The 21,679-nt window shown below is 44.7% G+C and overlaps 1 protein-coding gene and 1 non-coding gene across 2 annotated transcripts in view; both read left to right on the forward strand.

Moving 5' to 3' along the window:
• The window catches only part of LOC120922134 (class I histocompatibility antigen, F10 alpha chain-like), a gene marked incomplete at its 3' end in the record, with an annotated part of 60,089 nt that overhangs the window by 14,451 nt on the left and 23,959 nt on the right, over positions 1-21,679 (forward strand). The window contains exon 2 of the mRNA XM_040334608.1: positions 3,186-3,446. Coding sequence (XP_040190542.1) covers positions 3,186-3,446 — 261 coding nt within the window. The remainder of the gene's footprint in view (positions 1-3,185; positions 3,447-21,679) is intronic.
• Positions 7,537-7,695, forward strand: LOC120922135. Its single transcript, XR_005745084.1, has one exon. It is a non-coding gene; the product is annotated as a U1 spliceosomal RNA (small nuclear RNA).

Below are 21,679 nucleotides of genomic sequence, written 5' to 3' on the forward strand. Positions count from 1 at the left end.
GGGCGGCGTAGTGTAAACACGGCGGGCGTAAGGGCGCCTAATTCAAATTGCTTGGAGGGGGGCGTGCTGTATGGAAATGAGGCCGGCTTATCTGTAGATAAGCCGGCCTAACTCTTTCTGAATCTACCTATATGTGTTGCGGGGAAAACTAACACTGCACATAACCCTGAACACACCATCCGCACTGTGAAACATGGTGGTGGCAGCATCATATTGTGGGGATGCTTTTCTTCGACAGGGAAGCTGGTCAGAGTTGATGGGAAGATGGATGGAGCCAAATACAGGGCAATCTTATGCCGCGTACACACGGTCGTTTTTTGTGATGAAAAAAACCCGAAATTTTTAAAAACGTCATTTAAAATGACCGTGTGTGGGGAAAACGTTGTTTTATGTATTCTGAAAAATGACAAAAAAAAATTCGAACATGCTTCAATTTTTTATGTCGTTTTTCAAAACAACGTTTTTAAACCCGCGCATGCTCAGAAGCAAGTTATGACGCGAGCTTGAATGGAACAGAGTGCCGCCGTACGTGCTGAACGTAACCGCGCTTTGCTAGAGCATTTTGAAAAAAACAATGGTGTGTAGGCAACGTCGTTTTTTAAAATGAAGTTTGAAAAACTTTGTTTTTTTCATGAGAAAAAATTAAGTTTTTTTTCCATCACAAAAAACGACTGTGTGTACACGGCATTAGAGGAAACCCTGTTAGGCTCCGTACACATGACCGAGTTTCTCTGCAGAATTCAGCCAGAAACTCGATGGGAGACGTATTCTGCCGAGAAACCCGGTTGTGTGTACACTTTTGGCCGAGGAAACCGACGAGGAACTCGTCGAGCCAAATAGAGAGCATGTTCTCTATTTCCTCGTTAGTCAATGGGGAAACTTGGCTCGCCGAGATCCTCGGCGGCTTCACAAGGAACTCGACGAGCAAAACGATGTGTTTTGCCCGTCGAGTTTCTCGGACATGTGTACGGGGCCTGAGAGTCTGCAAAAGACTTGAGACTGGGACGGAGGTTCACCTTCCAGCAGGACAACGACCCTAAACCTACAGCCAGAGCTACAATGGAATGGTTTAGATCAAAGCATATTCATGTGTTATAATGGCCCAGTCAAAGTCCAGACCTGAAAGTTGCTGATCACAGACACTACATCCAATCTGACAGAGTTTGAGACATTTTGCAAAGAAGAAGAATGGGCAAAAATGTCCCTCTCTAGATGTGCAAAGCTGGTAGAGACATCCCCAAAAAGACTTGCAGCTGTAATTGCAAAGAAAGGGGGCGCTATACAAATGTACCCCCCACACTTTTCACATATTTATTTGTTAAAAGAATTGAAAACCATTTATCATTTTCCTTCCACTTTCAATTCAATTTCAAGGGGAATGAATACTTTTTCAAGGCCAACTCAATTTTGAACCCTACAGGCTAAGACTGGGATGCCATTAAACTTCATGTGCATGTAAAGGCAGGCGCCCCAATACTTTTGGTGATGTAATATAGTGTGTGTGTGTATGTGTATATACAGTTGTGTTCAAAATTATTCAACCCCCCAATGCTGTAAAGGGTTTTGGGGAATTTAGTGTACATTTATAATTGTATTCAGAATGAAATCCTACAAGGACTTCTTAAAGAACCATATGCAACTAAAATGACATCAATTGGTTTTGTAATACAGTAGTCAATGTTTCTTTTGTGAAATCTTCATTTACACAATTATTCAACCCCTTAAAGACTACCACTCTGAAGAACAGAGGTTCATTGAAGTGTTTTCAATCAGGTATTGAAAACACCTGTGGATGTCAGGGAGCAGCAATAAAGCCTAATAAGCACCAATTAGGCAGCTTTAAAATGACTGTGATACTCAGCTCCTTCTAGACATTTACTGGTGTGGTTACAAACATGGGGAAGTCAAGAGAATGGTCCAGGAAGACAAGAGAAGAGGTGATTACCCTTCACAGGAAGGGCAATGGCTATAAGAAGATTGCAAAGATGTTAAACATACCAAGAGACACCATAGGAAGCATCATTCGCAAATTCAAGGCAAAGGGCACTGTTGAAACGCTACCTGGTCGTGGCAGAAAGAAGATGCTGACTTCGACTGCTGTGCGCTACCTGAAGCGTAGAGTGGAGAAAAGTCCCCGTGTGACTGCTGGGGAACTGAGAAAAGATTTGTCAGATGTGGGTACTGAAGTTTCTGCTCAGACAATACAGCGCACACTGCGTAATGAAGGCCTCCATGCCAGAACTCCCAGGCGCACCCCCTTGCTGTCTCCAAAGAATAAGAAGAGTCGACTGCAGTATGCCAAAGGTCATGTGGACAAACCACAGAAGTTTTGGGATTGTGTTCTGTGGACTGATGAAACAAAATTAGAACTGTTTGGGCCCATGGATCAACGCTATGTTTGGAGGAGGAAGAACAAGGCCTATGATGAAAAGAACACATTGCCTACTGTGAAGCATGGCGGGGGTCAATCATGCTTTGGGGCTGTTTTGCTTCTGCAGGTACAGGGAAGCTTCAGCGTGTGCAAGGTACCATGAATTCTCTTCAGTACCAGGAAATATTGGATGACAATGTGATGCAGTCCGTCACAAACCTGAGGCTTGGGAGACGTTGGACCTTTCAACAGGACAATGATCTGATTGAGAACCTCTGGTGGGACTTAAAGAAAGCAGTTGCAGTGCGCAAGCCTAATAATGTGACTGAACTGGAGGCTTTTGCCCATGACGAATGGGCGAAGATACCCGTAGATCGCTGCAAGACACTTGTGTCAAGCTATGCTTCACATTTAAAAGCTGTTATAACTGTAAAAGGATGTTGTACTAAGATTGAATGTCACTTGGGGGTTGAATAAAACTGATAATGATGTGAGCACAGAAAATACATTTGTGGTTATTTCATTATAAATGTTATGTTATATTTGTCTGACCTACACGTGCCTCTTTGATTTAATTGTAAGCAGGATGACAGGATGATCAAAATCAACATCAAACTGGCCAAAACAATCAATTTCAGTGGGGGTTGAATAATTTTGAATACAACTGTGTATGTGTATAGATAGATATTTATATAATATATTTATTTATACTTCAGCTCCAATCCAGGAGTAGTCTGGGTCAGTATGATAATGTATGTTTATCATATACATTAAGCGTGTATGAGATGTAACACTTTGTATGTCTCTCTATCAGACAGTCACTCTATGCGGTATTCTATCACTGGAGTCTCCTCTCCAGGATCCGGACTCCCTGTGTACTCTGTGGTTGGATATGTGGATGATAAGGAGATGACAAGTTATAACAGTGACACCCGTGAGTATTTTCCCAAGACTGAGTGGATCAAGAAACTGGGATCTGATTACTGGGAGGAGGAGACACAAAAAGATCGATATGCTGAACCTATTTTCAAGCACAATGTCCAGACAGCAATGAGACGATTCAACCAGACTGGAGGTGAGAAGAAGCTGAGATTTATCAACTTTGGCACAAAAACATACACCTGACCATTTCATGTACAAAGGGGTGCAATGCACACAATTAATAATCATCTCAAATATTCATTTTAAGATTTAATGGTATTAACCTATTATTTGCTTTTGCCAGAATTCAGTCTTGTAGGCAGAATTATGTAGGCAGCTAATTGGGTGAATCTTACATTATTGAATGTTGGCAAGTTTGAATCTAGAAAGTAGAAGTTATTTCCTTATTTCTGGTGGAATCTTTGTATTTAAAGCGGATGTTCCATTACAAAACAAAAAAAAATTAAACGTCAGCAGCTACTAACACTGTAGCTGCTGACTTTTAATAAGGACACTTACCTGTCCTATCCGCCAGCGATGTCTGCCCTGCCGAGGCCGATCCTCGATCCTAGCAGCTCCAAGCACCGCCATCCACAGTAAGGGAAACAGGCAGTGCATATTTGCTAAATGTTCCCTGTGGTACTGAAACTGTGTTTATACCCAGTTTCAAACCTAAAGGGTTAAAGGGTAACTTCACTTTTGTGGGGGTAAAAATAGCAAATAAAGAAAAAATAATATAGCGTATACAATTCCACACAAGTCATATTGTAATTGAATAATTATTAAAAGGAGGCACAGACAAACACACAGGGATTTCTTTAGAATAACAAAAGGTAGGAATCTGCAACAGAGTTTGTTATAATCCTTGTAATGTACATAGATCACCCAGGGGGAATGTTTTTTTTTTTTCAAAAAAGTAGAGTTACGCTTTAAATTTTTAAACTCCCTGACGGTATGATTATGTCTGATTTTTGAATGTCAAAGCGGTACATTGTTTTGCATAGAAATTTGTTGTTTTATATTGTAGACCTGTAATTCTTAGGAAGAACTCACTTAAATATTAAGGCCCAGATTCACAAAGGACTTACGACAGCGTATCTCCACGTACGCCGTCGTAAGTCCGAATGTGCGCCGTCGTATCTTTGCGACTGATTCATAGAATCAGATACGCCTCACTGTTGCCAAAGTACGAGCGGCGTAAGTCTCCTACGCCGTCGTATCTTGGGGTGCATATTTACGCTGGGTGCTAGGGGCGCTTCCGTATATTTCCGTGTCGAATATGCAAATGAGCTAGATACGCCGATTCACGAACGTACTTGCACCCGGCGTATTAAAATAAGCTGTTTACGTAAGGCGTATGACCGGCGTAACTTTACCCCTCATAAAGCAGGGGTAAGTCATGTTAAGGTATAGACGTCGGAACAGCGTCGTATTTTACGTCGTTTGCGCAAGTCGTACGTGAATGGGCGTAGGTTACGTTCACGTCGACTAAGCATTGAGCCGGCGTAATTTACAGAGAAGATTTGACGTGATACTGAGCATGCGCGCGCATGCGCCGTTCGTTGGGCGCTTCATTTACGTGGGGTCACGATTAATTTCCATACAACACGCCCCCTACCAGCCTACTTTGAATTACGCGGGCTTACGCCGGCCCATTTACGCTACGCCACCGCAACTTACGGAGCAAGTGCTTTGTGAATACTGCACTTGCCTGTCTAAGTTGCGGCGGCGTAGCGTAAATAGGATACGCTACGCCCAACTAAAGATACACCATTGTATCTAAATCTGGCCCAATGTCTAGCAGACATCTCGGGTATGACTAAAATTTGAAACACTCCCATAGCTTCATTAGACAGGGCTAGACTAGATCTTAACCTTGCTCTAACTACCCAGGCTAAAAAGGCCCTAAGATGGAGTGGCAATACATTTTATACACAAGCAAACAAATTGGGACCACTACTAGCGGCAAAATTATCTCCCAGTATCAGATTCCATACCATGCCTAAAATCAGGATATCAGGTCAACCCCCTACTGCCAATCCTGCTAAAATCCTGGAAGCATTCTGAAATTTTTATTCCAACTTGTATAATTCTTCTTCTCATTTGGATAAAAACTAAATTTCTAGGTTCTTGGATGACCTACCTATTCCAACCCTATCCAACTCACACAGAAGCCTCTTGGAGGCTCCTATTACGGGGAAGAAGTAAGGGATGTAATTAAAGACCTCAAAAAGGGATCGGCTCTGGGCCCTGATGGCTTATCTACCCCATACTATAAAGCCTTTGCTGATGTCTTAGTCCCTTATCTGACCAAATTCTTTTATGATAAAACACAAGGAGATCCCTTGGACACACACCTAAACACAGCATACATTACGGTCATCCTGAAGCCAGACAAAAATACAGAAGAAATCAGTAATTACCGCCCTATCTCCCTTATAAATAACGACATAAAAATATTGACAAAAATGATGGCCAATCGATTATCATCATTTATTAATTCCTACATTCATAAAGATCAAGTAGGCTTTATCCCAGGCAGACAAGGTCCAGATCAAATTAGAAGAGCAATCGATCATTACTACAATCAAATTTTACTACAATCAAATTGGGTTGGAGGTAAAAGGCAGCAGGGTCTCCTCCTGTCATTGGGCCTACAAAAGGCCTTCGATACAGTGTCCTGGCCATATTTATTCGCACTTACACTCGCTTTATTCTAGCCCTAAAGCATTAATTTGTCTACAAGGTCACTACTCCAACCCATTTAATATTACAAGAGGCACTAGGCAAGGATGTCCACTTTCTCCTCTAATTTTTGCAGTGGCCATTGAAACTCTAGCTATAGCCATCCGACAAAATACAAATATTAAAGGGGTAACATGTGGTTCTCAAATGCATAAATGTGGGCTCTTTGCGGATGACATACTTCTTTTTTTGACCTCTCCACTAATCTCCCTTCCCAATATCTGCCTAGTCCTAAATAATTTTTCTAAAATTTCAGGCCTTAAGGTCAATTATGCGAAATCTCAGGCCCTTAATGTTTTGTTATTAAAACAATCATTCAATTTTGAGTGGAATGATACCTCAATCAAATATCTGGGTGTTACATTGACGGCCCGAGTAGAAACTTTATATTTACATAATTATCCCCCACTATTCAAGAAGTTAGAAAATGATCTTTCATCTTGGTCCAAACATAAATTGTCATGGTTAGGCAGGATCAATTCGATTGAAATTACATTACTCCCTAGAATCCTATATTATTTCAGGTCTCTCCCTATCCCGGTCCGTAAATTCCAGTTGAAAAAACTTCAGGGTAAAATAGTCAAATTCACATGGAACACCTCTGGTTATAGAATACCCCAAAACACCCTTTTTCATCATAGAAAAAAGGGGGGTCTAGGTCTTCCTGATCTCTATAAATATTTTCTATCAGCAAGACTAGCACAGATCTCGATGATCTATTCTAAATTCGAACAACCAGATTGGCTTAATATTGAAAAACAAGCGGCTCCACAATGCTCGCTTGAATACCTATTTTGGTGTCCCCCTAAAAAGAGACCTTCAATTCTAGTCCCGTCTCTATCCCAATCACTTGCGCTCTGGGATGAACTTATAAAATATCCATCTCTTTTCTCAACTGTTCGACCACTTGCAAGTCTGTTTGGTAACCCGGACTTTCCCCCCGGGCTAGATCTGGAGGCTTTTAAATGGTGGACGGATAAAGGACTTTATCGTATTGGACAGTTTTTTTTACGCTTGTAAACCCATGTCATTAAACCATTGCAAAAAATTATTAAAACCTCCGGAATCCGAGGAATGTCGTTTTCATCAAATTTACAAATTTCTACAATTGATCTGGAAGGAAAAACCTCTTCCCCCCCACAATTTACAAACTACGAGATGTGGTGTGAAAAAGCTGAGGGACAGGGGAGGGGGGGGGGGGTATTTTGGTTACATATTCGTGCCTCACTCACTCTACAGGGAAAGCTTCTTATATGGAGACATGGGAAAATGATCTTCAAATTAGTTGGGACTTAGACACCTGGCATAGATCATTTACAAAATCCTTTAAGGGGATTCTAAACGTATCAGTGATGGCGGCCAACATTAAATTAATAACCAGGTGGTATTTAACTCCCTTTAGGCTGGCTTCTATTTTTCCTACAGTAGATCCGAATTGTTTTAGGGGATGTCAACTCCTGGGAACTAAGACTCATATCTGGTGGGAGTGTCCTAGAATTATACTTACCTGGCAGGGGAGACACCATGATCATGAAGGTGGTTCTCCCAGGGCGAGGCACGGCTATTGCACACTCTAGGCCGTGCTGATCGTGGTTGTCTTCCCTGCCGCTTCTCGGCCTTTTGGCTGGGACTGGGTGTGGTATCTGTCCTCATCAGTTGTCAGCGGAGCGCTGAAGCACCTCCTACATGGGGAGGGTGGATGCAATCCAATGACGTCATTGCACCTGGAAGGATGGTTTCAGCAGGGACTATGCCGTGCTGCCCGACAGAATACTGGGGGCCGGCCCATGGTTGAGTCTGAGCCATCTGGAAGGGTGCTCCTGGTGAGGATGGGTGCTGTGCTTGGTCTTTGTCTTTTTGCCGAGTTCTAGTCTGGCCTTCTGGCTGGCTGGTGTAAGTGCTATCTCTGTCAGCGATCCAGTAGGAGGAGCTGGTAATGCCCTGGGATATGACGGGGTAGAACCATGCAAATCCGCTGGGTTGGCTGGCAGGGGTGGAGGGCTGCACTGGCCGGTCGGGGGGTCGGATATGGAACGAAAAGCCTATGGTGCATGTGCCCCTGGAGTGGCAGTCCAGGGGTATCTGAAGATCACTGTGTGTGAGGGACACATTGATTGAAGGATACCACGGTCACTGCACCAGATACACGCTTTTTTTTAGCACCTGCCTCCTGGGCCGGGCCTTTTGGCTAGGACCGGAGGAATTTTTTATTCCTGGCCGGAGGGCCTGGTCATTGTTTCACCACAATGGCCACTTCTTTCACTCTCCTCTCCACTATCCCTTCCCCCACTTTATTTTATTTAAGCCTGTGTTTGTCACTTTTTTGTCTTTTTTTGTTGTGCACGTTTTGTCACTGTGTGATTAGTAGGGTGCGGGTCCTTGGGCCAGCCCTGAACGTCTTGGGAGTGGGTGGACATGGCCTTCTGGCTTAGTTCGCCTGCTCTCATGGGGTCTCCCTTCGTGGGAGCCCCACCTAGTACTGGGAGGGTTCTGTTTCGGCAGTCCCTCCGAGGAAGTTGGGTCCGTGTCGGCTTCGGTTGCTCGGACCACAGTACCTCAGTCCCCGTCTGGAGCCTAACGCCCCGGGGGATCAGGGTTATGGGTCCCTCTTCACAGGAGGACCACTTGACGTTGCACCCGTCTGCACGTTTTTGTGAACACTCTTTATGTGTGTGCACATTTTTTCTGCACCGGGTGGAGTTTTTTGGGTGTGTTCACACGCCATAGGCTTTTCAAAAAAAAAAAAAAGAATTAGATCATTTTAGAACAACATTTTTTTTATGATTTTCAAGGTAACAGGTTGCCAGGTCTCTAGATCTCTACCAATAGCTCTCATGAATGTCCATATATCTCAAATTCCAAAACATTCTCAAAAATGTATTCACTTTATTCTTACAGGAGCTAAGCTTACAATTGCCAAAAATTGTAAGAAACCTAAGCCCTCTTTCTCGGAAGCAAAACAATTAAATCTCTTGGATAATGATTGAAGAAAAGTTAGCTAGCATTTTGAATGATACTGTTTTGAAATATGAAACGATCTGGGAACCTTGGGCCAGATATATAGGTATTTCTCTTACTCAGGATGCCTCTTCGATTCCCACAAACACTGTAAATTAGGTATATAGCTTGTCTTATCCCCTTTCCTCCCTCTCTTCTTTGTCCCTTTTTTCCCCCGACTTTTTCCCCGCTTTCTTTTTATTTTTCCTACCTTCTTTAGGGGAGCCTAGTGATGTTTTGAAGGGGATTTATCCTTATTATTATATACCGTATTTTCCGGCGTATAAGACGACTTTCTGGATGCAAAAACATGCATCCAAAGTCGGGGGTCGTCTTATACGCCGGGTACAGTCTCAGTACTCACTTTTTTTCCCCAGCGCTGACAGTCTAACATGCTGTGATCGGGAGCGTGAATGATTTCAAAGCCGCGCCTTCACTGCAGAGTGTTCTGTGATAGGAGGAACAAAAATCTTCCCAGCAGCGCCTCTGTTCTTTGTTCCTCCTATCACAGATGCCTTCTCATCCTCGGACGAGATGAGAAGACGTCCGTGATAGGCGGAAAACATAACAGAGGCGCTGCTGGGAAGATTTTTGTTCCTCCTATCACAGAACACTGCAGTGAAGGCGCGGCTTTGAAATCATTCACGCTCGCGATCGCAGCATGTTAGACTGTCAGCGCTGGGGAAAAAAAGTGAGTGTTATTGAACTGGGGGGGGGGCAACAAGTTCAGGCACAGTGGGGGCAAGTGATGGCAAGGTGGGGGCATGTAATGGCACAATGGCAATGTGAGGGGCAAGTGATGGCAATGTGGGGGCATGTAATGGCACAATGGCAATGTGAGGGGCAAGTGATGGCAATGTGGGGGCATGTAATGGCACGATGGCAATGTGGGGGCATGTAATGGCACAGTGGCAATGTGGGGGCATGTAATGGCACAGTGGCAATGTGGGGGCATGTAATGGCACAGTGGCAATGTGGGGGCATGTATTGGCACAGTGGCAATGTGGGGGCATGTAATGGCACAGTGGCAATGTGGGGGCATGTAATGGCACAGTGGCAATGTGGGGGCATGTAATGGCACAGTGGCAATGTGGGGGCATGTAATGGCACAGTGGCACAGTCTGGGCATGTAATGTAATGGCACAGTGAGTAATGTAATGGCACAGTGAGATTTGAAAAAGCTGGTTTCTGTCAGCGGTTCTGGCTCCCCCTCAGCTTCCAGAAAGACAGTAAGAAGGGGGTAGTCTTATACAGTGAGTATATCACAAAACCAAAATTTTTCCTGGAAAATTAGGGGGTCGTCTTATACGCCCAGTCGTCTTATACGCCGGAAAATACGGTAGATAATTTTTAGGGTTAGAAATAATAACCTTTTCTTATCCACAAAGATTTTATTTAAGAGCAAAAAGGTATAGACAATGTTACATATACAACCTTAACGTTAACAGACATAACATGTCCTCCCAAGAGGATGCACAACAATAAAAACCAGGAGTTTAAAACAAGAGTTAAGACAGGAGTCTTGTAAAACTGTAAGTATTATCTTATTCTTCATACAAGTAATTATATTGTAACTGGGAAATGAGTGCTAGCAGGGTTGAAGGTTTTGCTCAGTGCACAGTGTGTCACATGTATGCAAAATTGGTGCAACAGCTCCAAGATGGATACCGCTGTGACAGATGTGAGCAGGTTGCCCTTCTGGAAGCTCGTATTAGAGATCTGGAGGAGCAAGTTGCAACACTGGGTAGAAATGACAACCTTGAAAGGGGTCCTCTGCTCGCTGAGCAAGTGGTCAGTAAGGTTGATGTGGAGGGTGGAGGGGAAAGTCAGGATTATCAGATAGGGAGATGGGTTAATGCAGTTAGAGGGAGTGGAAGGGGCGTGAAGAAAGGGAAGGCCAGTCCTGTATTTGTGCATCAAAACAAATTTGCCAAGTTGGGTGATGATGTGGAGGTGGCAAACACAGAGGTGGCAGCCCTAGATGTTACTGCTACCCCTAACAGCCGGGAGAGCAACCCATCTAGTAGAGGTGGGGAGGGGAGTGCAGGTAGGCCTAGACAGTTGGTGGTAATAGGGGATTCTATATTCAGAAGGACTGATAGAATAATTTGTCGCCAGGATCGCTTCAACCGAATGGTTTGCTGTCTCCCTGGTGCCAGGGTTCGGCATGTGGTGGACCGGGTGGATAAATTACTGGGAGGGGCTGGGCATGACCCAGCTGTCTTGGTCCACGTTGGAACCAATGACAGTATACATGGAAGGTGGAGGCTCCTTAAGAATCAATTTAAAGAACTAGGCTGCAAGATGAAGGGAAGGACCTCCAAGGTGATATTCTCTGAAATATTGCCTGTGCCATGCGCAACACAGGAAAGGCAGGGGGAGATTAGAGAGCTGAATGCATGGCTAAAGACCTGGTGTAGGAAGGAGGGATTTGGGTTTCTAGAGCACTGGGCTGACTTTTCATTGGGGTGCAGCCTATATGCTAAAGACGGTTTGCACTTGAATGGAAAGGGGTCTGCTGTGCTGGGGGAGAGGTTTATGGGAATGCTGGAGGAGTATTTAAACTAGGATTGAGGGGGGAGGGTGAATTAGAATTACATCGAGCAGACAGGTCAGTTAGTGGTCAGACATTAATGGAGAGTGGAATGGGGATAGATGGGGGGAGGGTTATGGCAGGTGACAAGAAAGTTCCAATGTTGCAAACAGCCATTGGAAATAATAGTGCCATTTGTACTACTAAAAATTATATGAAAAACACCAGAGAAAAATGTAACAATACATTTAAGTGTTTGTTCACCAATGCCAGAAGTCTGCCAAGCAAAACAGGTGAGCTGGAAGCTCTGGTGCATGAGGAGAGCTATGATGTAATCGGTATTGCTGAAACTTGGCTTCAATCCTCACATGACTGGGCTATTAATATTCCTGGCTATGCTCTCTTTCGGAAAGACAGGGTAAAAAGGAAAGGTGGAGGGGTCTGTCTCTATGTGAGAAGTGACCTCAAAGCAAGCGTGAAAGAGAACCTGGTTAATGGAGAGTGTGATGAGGCTGAAGCATTATGGGTGGAACTGCATACAGATGTGCGTAGTTCAAAATTAATCATTGGAGTTTGTTATAAACCACCCAATGTTAATGAGGAGGTGGAGACTCAGCTCCTTGCACAGATGGAAAGGGCTGCAAGGTCTGGGACGGTGATAATAATGGGGGATTTTAACTACCCAGAAATTGACTGGATTAATGGCACTTCTGGGACAGTTAAAGGACAAAAATTTAAAAACCTATTGCAGGACAATTTTATGGTGCAGTTTATTGAGGCCCCAACTAGGAATGATGCCCTGTTGGACCTGATAATTTCAAACCATGCAGAGCTTATTACTAATGTTCAGATAAAGGAACACCTGGGTAGCAGTGATCATAACATGATTTCATTTAATGTTAACTATAAGCAAGAAATACATACAGGAAATATTAAAACACTAAATTTTAAGAGAGCAAATTTTCCAAGGATGAGGGCTGCTCTCCAGGACTTGGACTGGGAGGGACTATTGGCACAGATGAACACAGAACAGAAATGGGAATTCTTCAAAAAGACTGTGTGGAACCTCACTGCAAAGTATGTTCCCATGGGCAATAAGTTTAAAAGGCTAAAAATAAAACCTATGTGGCTCACGGTCAAAGTTAAAAAAGCTATAAACAATAAGAAAGTAGCTTTTAAAAAATATAAAAATGAAGGAACACTAGTGTTGTTTAAATGTTACAAAAAATATAACAGGATATGCAAAAAGGAAATCAAGGATGCAAAAATTCAAAACGAACGACAGATTGCAAAAGATAGTAGGACAAACCCCAAAAAATTCTTTAAATATATTAATAGTAAAAAGGTGAAGTCTGAGCATGTAGGCCCCTTACAAAATAATCTAGAGTGGGTGACTGGGGACAAAGAGAAGGCAAATTTATTAAATGTTTTCTTCAGCTCTGTGTATACAATGGAGCATGGGGGAGCTCATGTCCAAAATGGGGGTGGGAGTGACACAGCCCCAAATCCACAATGGCTCAAAAGTGATATGGTCCAGAAATATTTAGACAGAATAAAGGTGGATAAAGCACCTGGACCTGATGGCATCCATCCACGGATCCTAGGTGAGTTGAGCTCTGTCATTTCAAAGCCACTGTATCTAATATTTAGGGACTCATTAAAGACAGGAATAGTACCACTGGATTGGCGCAGGGCCAATGTGGTGCCCATATTTAAAAAGGGAACAAAGTCTTTACCAAGTAACTATAGACCTGTTAGTTTAACTTCTATAGTTGGGAAGATACTGGAACGTTTAATAAAAGACCACATGGATGAGTTCTTGCTGGAAAAAAACTATTTAAGCAGCAGACAACATGGATTCATGAAAGACAGAAGTTGTCAGACAAACCTGATTTCCTTTTATGAAGAGGTAAGTAAAACCTTGGACAGAGGCGTGGCTGTGGACGTGATATATTTGGATTTTGCAAAAGCGTTCGATACAGTTCCGCACACACGGCTCATGTGTAAGGTAAGGTCTACAGGATTGGATATATCGGTTTGTAAATGGATAGAAAACTGGCTCAAAGACAGAATTCAGAGAGTCGTGGTTAATGATTCTTACTCTGAATGGTCCAAGGTTATCAGTGGTGTACCCCAAGGTTCAGTGCTGGGACCCTTACTTTTCAATATATTTATAAATGATATTGGGTCTGAGATCAAAAGTAACATTTCTGTCTTTGCAGATGACACCAAGCTATGCAGTGGAATAACGTCCTTACAGGATGTCTCCAATTTACAAGCCGACCTCAATGCTCTGTCTGATTGGGCGACTAAGTGGCAGATGAGGTTTAATGTAGATAAATGTAAAGTTATGCACTTGGGGGCTAAGAATATGCATGCATCATACATACTAGGGGGAGTACAACTGGGGGGGTCTGTAGTGGAGAAGGATCTGGGGGTTTTAGTTGATCATAAGCTCAATAATGGCATGCAATGCCAAGCTGCGGTTTCCAAAGCGAGCAAAGTCCTTTCTTGTATTAAGAGAGGTATGGACTCCAGAGACAGAGATATAATTTTGCCCCTGTACAAATCATTAGTAAAACCTCATCTGGAATATGCAGTTCAGTTTTGGGCACCAGTTCTCAAAAAGGATATAGGAGAACTGGAGAAAGTGCAGAGAAGAGCAACCAAACTGATAAGAGGCATGGAGGAGCTCAGCTATGAGGAAAGATTAGAGGAACTAAATTTATTCACTCTTGAGAAGAGGAGAATAAGGGGGGATATGATCAACATGTACAAATATATAAGAGGTCCATACAGTGAACTTGGTGTTGAGTTATTCACTTTACGGTCATCACTGAGGACAAGGGGGCACTCTTTACGTCTAGAGGAAAAGAGATTTCACCTCCAAATACGGAAAGGTTTTTTCACAGTAAGAGCTGTGAAAATGTGGGACAGACTCCCTCCAGAGGTGGTTCTGGCCAGCTCAGTAGATTGCTTTAAGAAAGGTCTGGATTCTTTCCTAAATGTACAGAATATAACTGAGTACTAAGATTTGTAGGTATAGTTGATCCAGGGTAAATCCGATTGCCTCTCGGGGGATCAGGAAGGAATTTTTTCCCCTGCTGTAGCAAATTGGATCATGCTCCGCTGGGGTTTTTTGCCTTCCTCTGGATCAACTGTGGGTATGGAGTTGGGTGTATAGGATTTTACTGTGTTTTTTTATTTTGTTTTTTGTGGTTGAACTGGATGGACTTGTGTCTTTTTTCAACCTGACTAACTATGTTTACATGAGGGGAGAAAGGTACGAATTAAGCATGTAAGACAAGCATCATAAAACAGTGACATAATCCGTGTAAATTACCTCACCCATACATATTTCGTAAGGAAGATGCGTAATATATCGATCTAGAGGCAATGTATCTACTTGTAGCTATTCAAAAGGCCTCTATGTCCTTCTAGAGACAACGTCCAACCCAAGTCCCTTGTCTACTTTTACTAAGTCCCCTATTCACCATGTGGTTCCTCTCGGTATAAGTTGGATGGGCGCAGGGGTCGACTCGGGGACACCCCGTCCACCCCCCTCAATACACGAGCTTAAGAGAAAAGAGAAAAAAAAGTTAAAGAGAAGGGAAAGAGAAGAAGGGAAGAGGAGAGAAGAAGAGAGAGAGAGGGGAAAAAAAAAGGGGGGGGGGGACTCAACACAGGGGAGGAGGGAAGGGGGGGAGCATATTACCGAACATAATATACTGTAGGAGGTAGGTGGGAAGGCCCACCACCCCCGCCGTCTACATTACAGTGAAAGCTCTACATATTAGCAATGTCATACATCAGTCGTCAATCGGACGCCTCCTTTAGGATCTCAATTAGCCCGTATTCTGTATAAGGGCTTGGTACTCTGCTGAGTTCTGGAAATCGAACCACTCAGTCCAAACAGAAGTGAAGTTAGAGATTTTATCGTGTGCAGTGCTTATCCGCTCCTCTACCGCTGCAATACGGTCAATGCGTGCCATCCATTCATTGATAGTGGGAGGCGCCAAGGCTCTCCAGTGAACAGGAACACATAGTCTGGCTGCATTAACCATATGTATCGCTACCGAGTTGCGATATCGCTTTTTGGCAATTTTTGAGAGATGAAGAAGGTACTGTGCTGGTGAAAACTCCAGGGGGAGCGTAGAAACCGCTGTCGTCACGCCATGCACCTTTTGCCAATATGGCTGAATCGGGACATTCACACCAAATGTGGAGGAAAGTACCTAAGGCCTGTCCACACCTCCAACACCTATCTGGTACGGAGGGGGAAAACTTGTGTACAACATCCGGTGTCCTATACCACCGCGTCCTAATCTTATATCCATTTTCTTGATTGCTCACACTCAGTGAGCCTTTAAAGATAAGCCAGTTGATCTTCTCCCAATCTTTCATCTCAATTGTTCTGCCCAACCGGGCTTCCCAGGAGGCCTGTTCCGCCTGCATAGACACAAAGGGCGCCTTATACATGGACGCGTACAACATCGAAATGATATGTCTCTGAGGCGACTTACTAGAGCATAGTGACTCAAGCACCGTGGGTGGTTTCGTAAAACCACCCCTGACCCTTGGATCATCCAGAAAGTGTCTCAGTTGGAGATACGCAAACATAGGAAATTTCTTTGTCAGGGATATCTTCTCAAGGTCTTTCAAAGATAGGAACCTATCTCCTGAAAATAAATGTTTGGCCAGCATATCTGTATGTGGCCATTCAGCCACCAGGTAGCTATCATCTCGTCCCGGAATAAAGTCCGGGTTACCCCTAAGAGGGGTCAGTCTACATTCTGTTTTTGATACCTCAAATTTATCACAAGCCTTCGTAAATGCCGATAAGGTTGCTCCGACTATCGGATGAGATAGGACGTCAGGCGCCCAATGCCTCTTGGAGACCTAAGGCATTTTCTCAAGTTGGGCTCCCGTGATCTGATTCTCCAACCGTACCCAGTCTTTACAACGCGTGTGTATTCGCCAATCCACTATACGTGTTAGGTGTGTAGCCCAATAGTATCGCTGCAAATCCGGGAGACCAATACCCCCTTCTACTTTGGGCAACACCAGTTTCGCCCAGCTGATTCTGGGTGCTTTGGAACCCCATAGGAACTTCCTGCATATTTTTTTGTAAGCTGCGAAGAAGAAAGGCGGAAGTGCAAACGGAATCGTCTGCAATTTATAGAGCATACGGGGAAGTATCGTCATTTTCAAAATAGCAGCTCGCCCAAACCAGGAGATTATGGGAGAATCCCATTGTAACATATCCCGTCGCATAGCCTCCAGTTCGGGCACAAAGTTCTTCTCAAATAAGTCTGAAAGTTTACCTGGAAGCCGAATGCCCAGATAAGTGATATCATCAGATTTCCAGCAGAAAGGGAAATTCTCCTGGCAGCGGAGAACTAGCGACGGAGGTAAAGAGACATTTAGAGCAAACTACTTGGAATAATTAATTTTCAAGTGCGAGATGTATCGGAACTGTTCAAACACTTCTAGTAAATTGGGTAAGGCTATCAGGGGGGAGGAAAGGAAAAGCAAGATGTCGTCGGCAAAGGTCGCTAGCTTGTATTCCTTTTGGCGAATTTTCACTCCTGTTATATCAGGATGAGCCCGAATACAGCGCAGTAGGGGTTCCAGTGTGAGGATATACAATATAGGAGAGAGGGGGCATCCCTGTCTGGTACCGTTGTGGATGAAGAAGGCCTCTGACAGGTGACCATTTACCCGGACCCTGGCTCGTGGAGTTGCGTAGAGCGCTCCAATAAGGGCCCTCAGTCTGGTCCCAAGACCAAGTGATTCCGGGACCGAGTGCATATAGTTCCAGGCCACCCTGTCAAAGGCCTTCTCCGCATTCAATGACAAAAAGAACCCTTCATTTTTTGTGGAAGTAAGCCAATGATGTAAATTAATGGCCTTGATGGTGTTGTCCCTGGCCTCCCTGCCAGGGACAAAGCCCACCTGGTCAAGACCCACCCACGCCGGAACATAAACGGCCAGCCGAGTCGCTAACATTTTTGAGAAGATTTTTACGTTGACGTTTAAGAGCGAAATCGGCCTATAGTTCGCCACGTCTGAGGGATCTTTGCCCTCTTTAGGTATTACTGCGATATAGGCTTCCAGCAGGGTGTTAGAATTAGGTGAGGAGCTTGCCAAAGAATTGAAGGCTTTGAGGAAGCCCGGCACCAAAAGTTCAGAGAAGCATTTATAATATTGTGCCGTTAGGCCGTCTGGGCCTGGGCTCTTGCCCGGTTTGGTGGCTTTCAGGGCTTCTACCCATTCTTCAGATGTCAACGGCAGTTCTAAGGTTTGCTGATCTTCCGTAGACAATGCCCGAGGACAATATTTATGTAAAAAGTCTTTGATCAGGAATCCCCTAGTATCTGATGAGCCCACACCTCTCCCCTTTGTTCCAATGTTATACAACGTACTATAGTACTCCCGAAATTGACGCGCAATGTCTTCTGTCCTGGTATGGATCTTACCTTGCTTATCTCTCACATGATGAATAGTGGAGGCAAGGACACGTTTTTGCGTAAACCTTGCTAATAGCCTACCCGGCTTGTTTCCATGTTCATGAAACAGTTTTTGCGATAACATCATGCGTTTGCGTGCCTTTTTATATAGTTCCTCTCGCAAGAGTGATCTAGTCTCCGCTAGTTCTGCTGCTACCTCCACGGCCTTGGAGCCTTTGTGCTGCGTCTCTAGTTTAGCGATTTTATCTGTAAGCTCCTGGATAAGGGCTAGATATTCCCTTTTCCTCCTCGCTGCTATGGATAGTAAATGTCCTCTGACAACACATTTATGTGCTTCCCATTGAGTCATGGGCGACACATCAGGCGTATCATTATGTAGGAAGTATTCTCCGATTGCCTGTTTAAGAGTGGCCACATCTGCAGTGTCCTTAAGTAAGGAGGCATCAAGCCACCAGACTTTTGTAAAGGGCTCCTTCTGCGGGAATCGTAGGGTTAAGGTCACCGGGTGGTGATCTGACAATACTAAGTTTTCAATCATCGCGTCGTGTAAGTACGCAAGATCTTTTTGGGAAAGAAAAATATAGTCCAACCTCGAATATCGTTGGTGTGGGGACGAGAAAAACGTGTAATCCCTTCCTCTGGGATTCAAGGTGCGCCACGTGTCGTGAAGAGCCAGAGAGGCCAGTCCTATTTTCGCTTGCCTCAAAGCTGAGAAGGGGAGGGACGAGTGACCTGTAGATGTGTCGAGAGTTGGATCAAGAGCCATATTAAAATCCCCTCCGAGAATCAATAGGCCCGATTTGAAAGTGATACGTTTCGTAAGCGTATCCTTCAGAAAAGCAACCTGTTTGGAGTTAGGGCAATATACGTTAGCGAATGTCATCAGCTTGTCTTTCCAGAACCCTTTAAGGAAAATGAATCTGCCCTCTGGGTCAACCATCTGGTCAGTGAGGCGGAATGCAAGTGACTTTGCAAACAGGATCGCTACCCCCTTCGTCTTGGACTCAGCACAGGTCGCATGAAAGACCTCAGAATATCTTTTGTTGGTGAGACGCTGTATACTGTTGGATTTGAAATGCGTCTCTTGAAAAAAGACGATATGAGCCTTTTGTCTATGTGCTTCTGTGAGAAAACTTGAACGTTTCTCAGGAATGTTAAGGCCCTTGGCATTTACCGAGAGAACCTTGAGCGACAGAGGAGCTGAAGACTGTATTATGGAAGCCATCAGCGTTTAGCAGAGATTTCAACACCTACCTTTCAAGATGGTAGACGGAGAGGGTAGGAGGCAGGTAGGGGAGAACAAAAAAAAAAAGGGGGGGGAAGAGAAGGAGAGTGGAAAGAGAAGATAAGTCAGAAATAGAAAAGAATGGGCAGCACTCCTCGAAAGTGAAGGGAGACAGAGATTCTCTGTGTCCTATGCGAGATATGATAGGAACGGAACACTGGGATGTCCACCCAAAGGAAGAAAGCAAAAGAGAAAGGTAGCAAGAAAGAAAGAAAAGAAAAGAAACAGAGACCCCTAATGCGGGGCAAAAAAGATCAAACCGGAGGTAGTCTAAGGCCCGCTGGGCTACCTATAAAAAGTAAAGGGTAGTCCCAAAAAGAGAAAAACCCAATCCTATACCGGAAGAAACAAGAGGGATCCAGTCCCACTTGAGGTGGGGAAGTGAACCTGTACCCGAACTGTCCGAACAGTCTCACCGTCCAGACCTCCCAGACCCAAGTAGAGTTGTGTCCAAACCAAGAAACCCTCATGCTAATGCCAAAATAGGAGGGTTGCATCAGGAGAGCACCATCTCTAAAAGCGATGGGCTCCCCGTGACCCCCCTCCCGGAGCCCATGTGGCCCGCTAAACCCATCCTAGGAGAAATGTTTTAGCTTACGTTTTTCTGTTATCCAAAAATCTGGAAACCCTCCTTTAAGTCAAAAAATGTTACATGTCACTTGATTGCGTTTCGGCCCAACCCCTGAGAGAGTGATCACTGCATGGAAGTCTCGAACGCTAGTTCCAGCTCCAAAATGCTTCCCACTGAGGGAGCTCTAGGACACAAAATGAACAGCATACACAACAGCAGTGAACTATAAATCAATTGTATAACATAGCATTGAAAGCAACCTCATTTCGTACTAGCTTCCACAATTAGCCCCCGTAGATGCACTGCCGCAAATATGGATCCCCATCAATATGTTTATATCTAAACTGCCCCGGAGAAGCCTATAAGTCTATACATTCTGCAAACACATGGTTGCCGTCCAGGGACCCCCCTGAGACCCCCCAACTCCGTCAAGGCGGAGCACGAGCGGTCACAGTGGGCAACAACAGAAACAAACGTTTTGAATACAGTAACCATAAACTGATCCTTTCAGCATCCACTCTTATCCCCCAATTATCATAAGCAGAAACATGAAGGCCCCATTAGCCTAGTCAGGACACGGTCACTAAATAAGGGGGGGGGAGAGAGGGAGGGGTTAAATGGAGAGGGGAAAAGGAGGGGGGAAAGGGGTACAGGAAGGGGAGGGGGGGAGTATCAGGGAGGCATAGGGAGAGGGGGGACAAGGGGGAAGGCAGGGGGAGGGAAACCCAGAGAACTCCTATATGAGACATCAAACACTGCAGTATGGCATCTATGTACAATTATGTACCCAAGTCGGCCCATGTACTTGCGATGAAAGTGTGCGGTGGTCATCCAGGCGTAAAAAAGTTCTTCACGGTGGCACAATGGCGGTGCTAAGAGGAATACAGTCACCGAATATGCCTCCTGGAAGCTTTTGTCCCATGCACCCAAATAGCACCATATTGCAGCAAGAGGGGGCCATGAGTTTGGAAGGTAGTAGCTTACCTCCCTGTTACTGGGCTCTACTGTTCATAGAAAAAGGGGGGGAAAAGTCATTTCTGCAACCAATCCGTACCCCAGAGCTCGGGGTGAGTCCATCACTCGCTCCCCAAGAATTCCGCCTGCCAGCATAGGCGGCTGCCCAAGCCATACGATCAGGTTAAGAAGATTAGGAGTAATCTGGAGTTCAACTTGAAACAGATCTGGGGTGACCATGTGTTCAGTTAGTGATCAACAATGCCTCAGTGCGTACAGGGGGGGGGAGTATATGGCAGAAAGAAGAAATGAGCTCACCACAGTCCGCAAAGCGCTCCTAGTTCTCCGTCCGTCGCCGCACCGAAGATGGCGACGCCCTGGAGGTCTGCGTCTTCTTTGTCTATTCCTCTGTGATCTCGGGGTGTCATCCATCCTGGTGGAAATCCAGGGTTCAGGTTGGAAGAACGTACTGTACCAGTCAGGAACATTGGCCACAGGGATGCCTAGTGTATCACAAAACTGTTGTAAGTCCGCGGGCGTTCTCAGCGAGGCTGTTCTGTTTCCAGCTGTGGCCTGAAGGCAGAATGGAAATTTCCATTTGTATAGAATGTGCCTGTCACGTAACAATTGCAGTAAGGGGCGCAGGTCTCTCCTATGTTGCAATGTAATAGCCGACAAGTTTTGGTATAGTTGTATGCGAGCCCCTTCGTACTCCAAGTTAGCCTGGTTGCGTGCTAGGCGCAGTATGTCTTCTTTTTGAACAAAGTTCACCAAGCAGCACACTACATCCCTGGGTGGGTCTGTGTCTCTGCCTTTGGGTCGAAGCGCTCTG

Source organism: Rana temporaria, unplaced genomic scaffold, assembly GCF_905171775.1.
Source record: "Rana temporaria unplaced genomic scaffold, aRanTem1.1, whole genome shotgun sequence".
Classification (NCBI taxonomy): domain Eukaryota; kingdom Metazoa; phylum Chordata; class Amphibia; order Anura; family Ranidae; genus Rana; species Rana temporaria.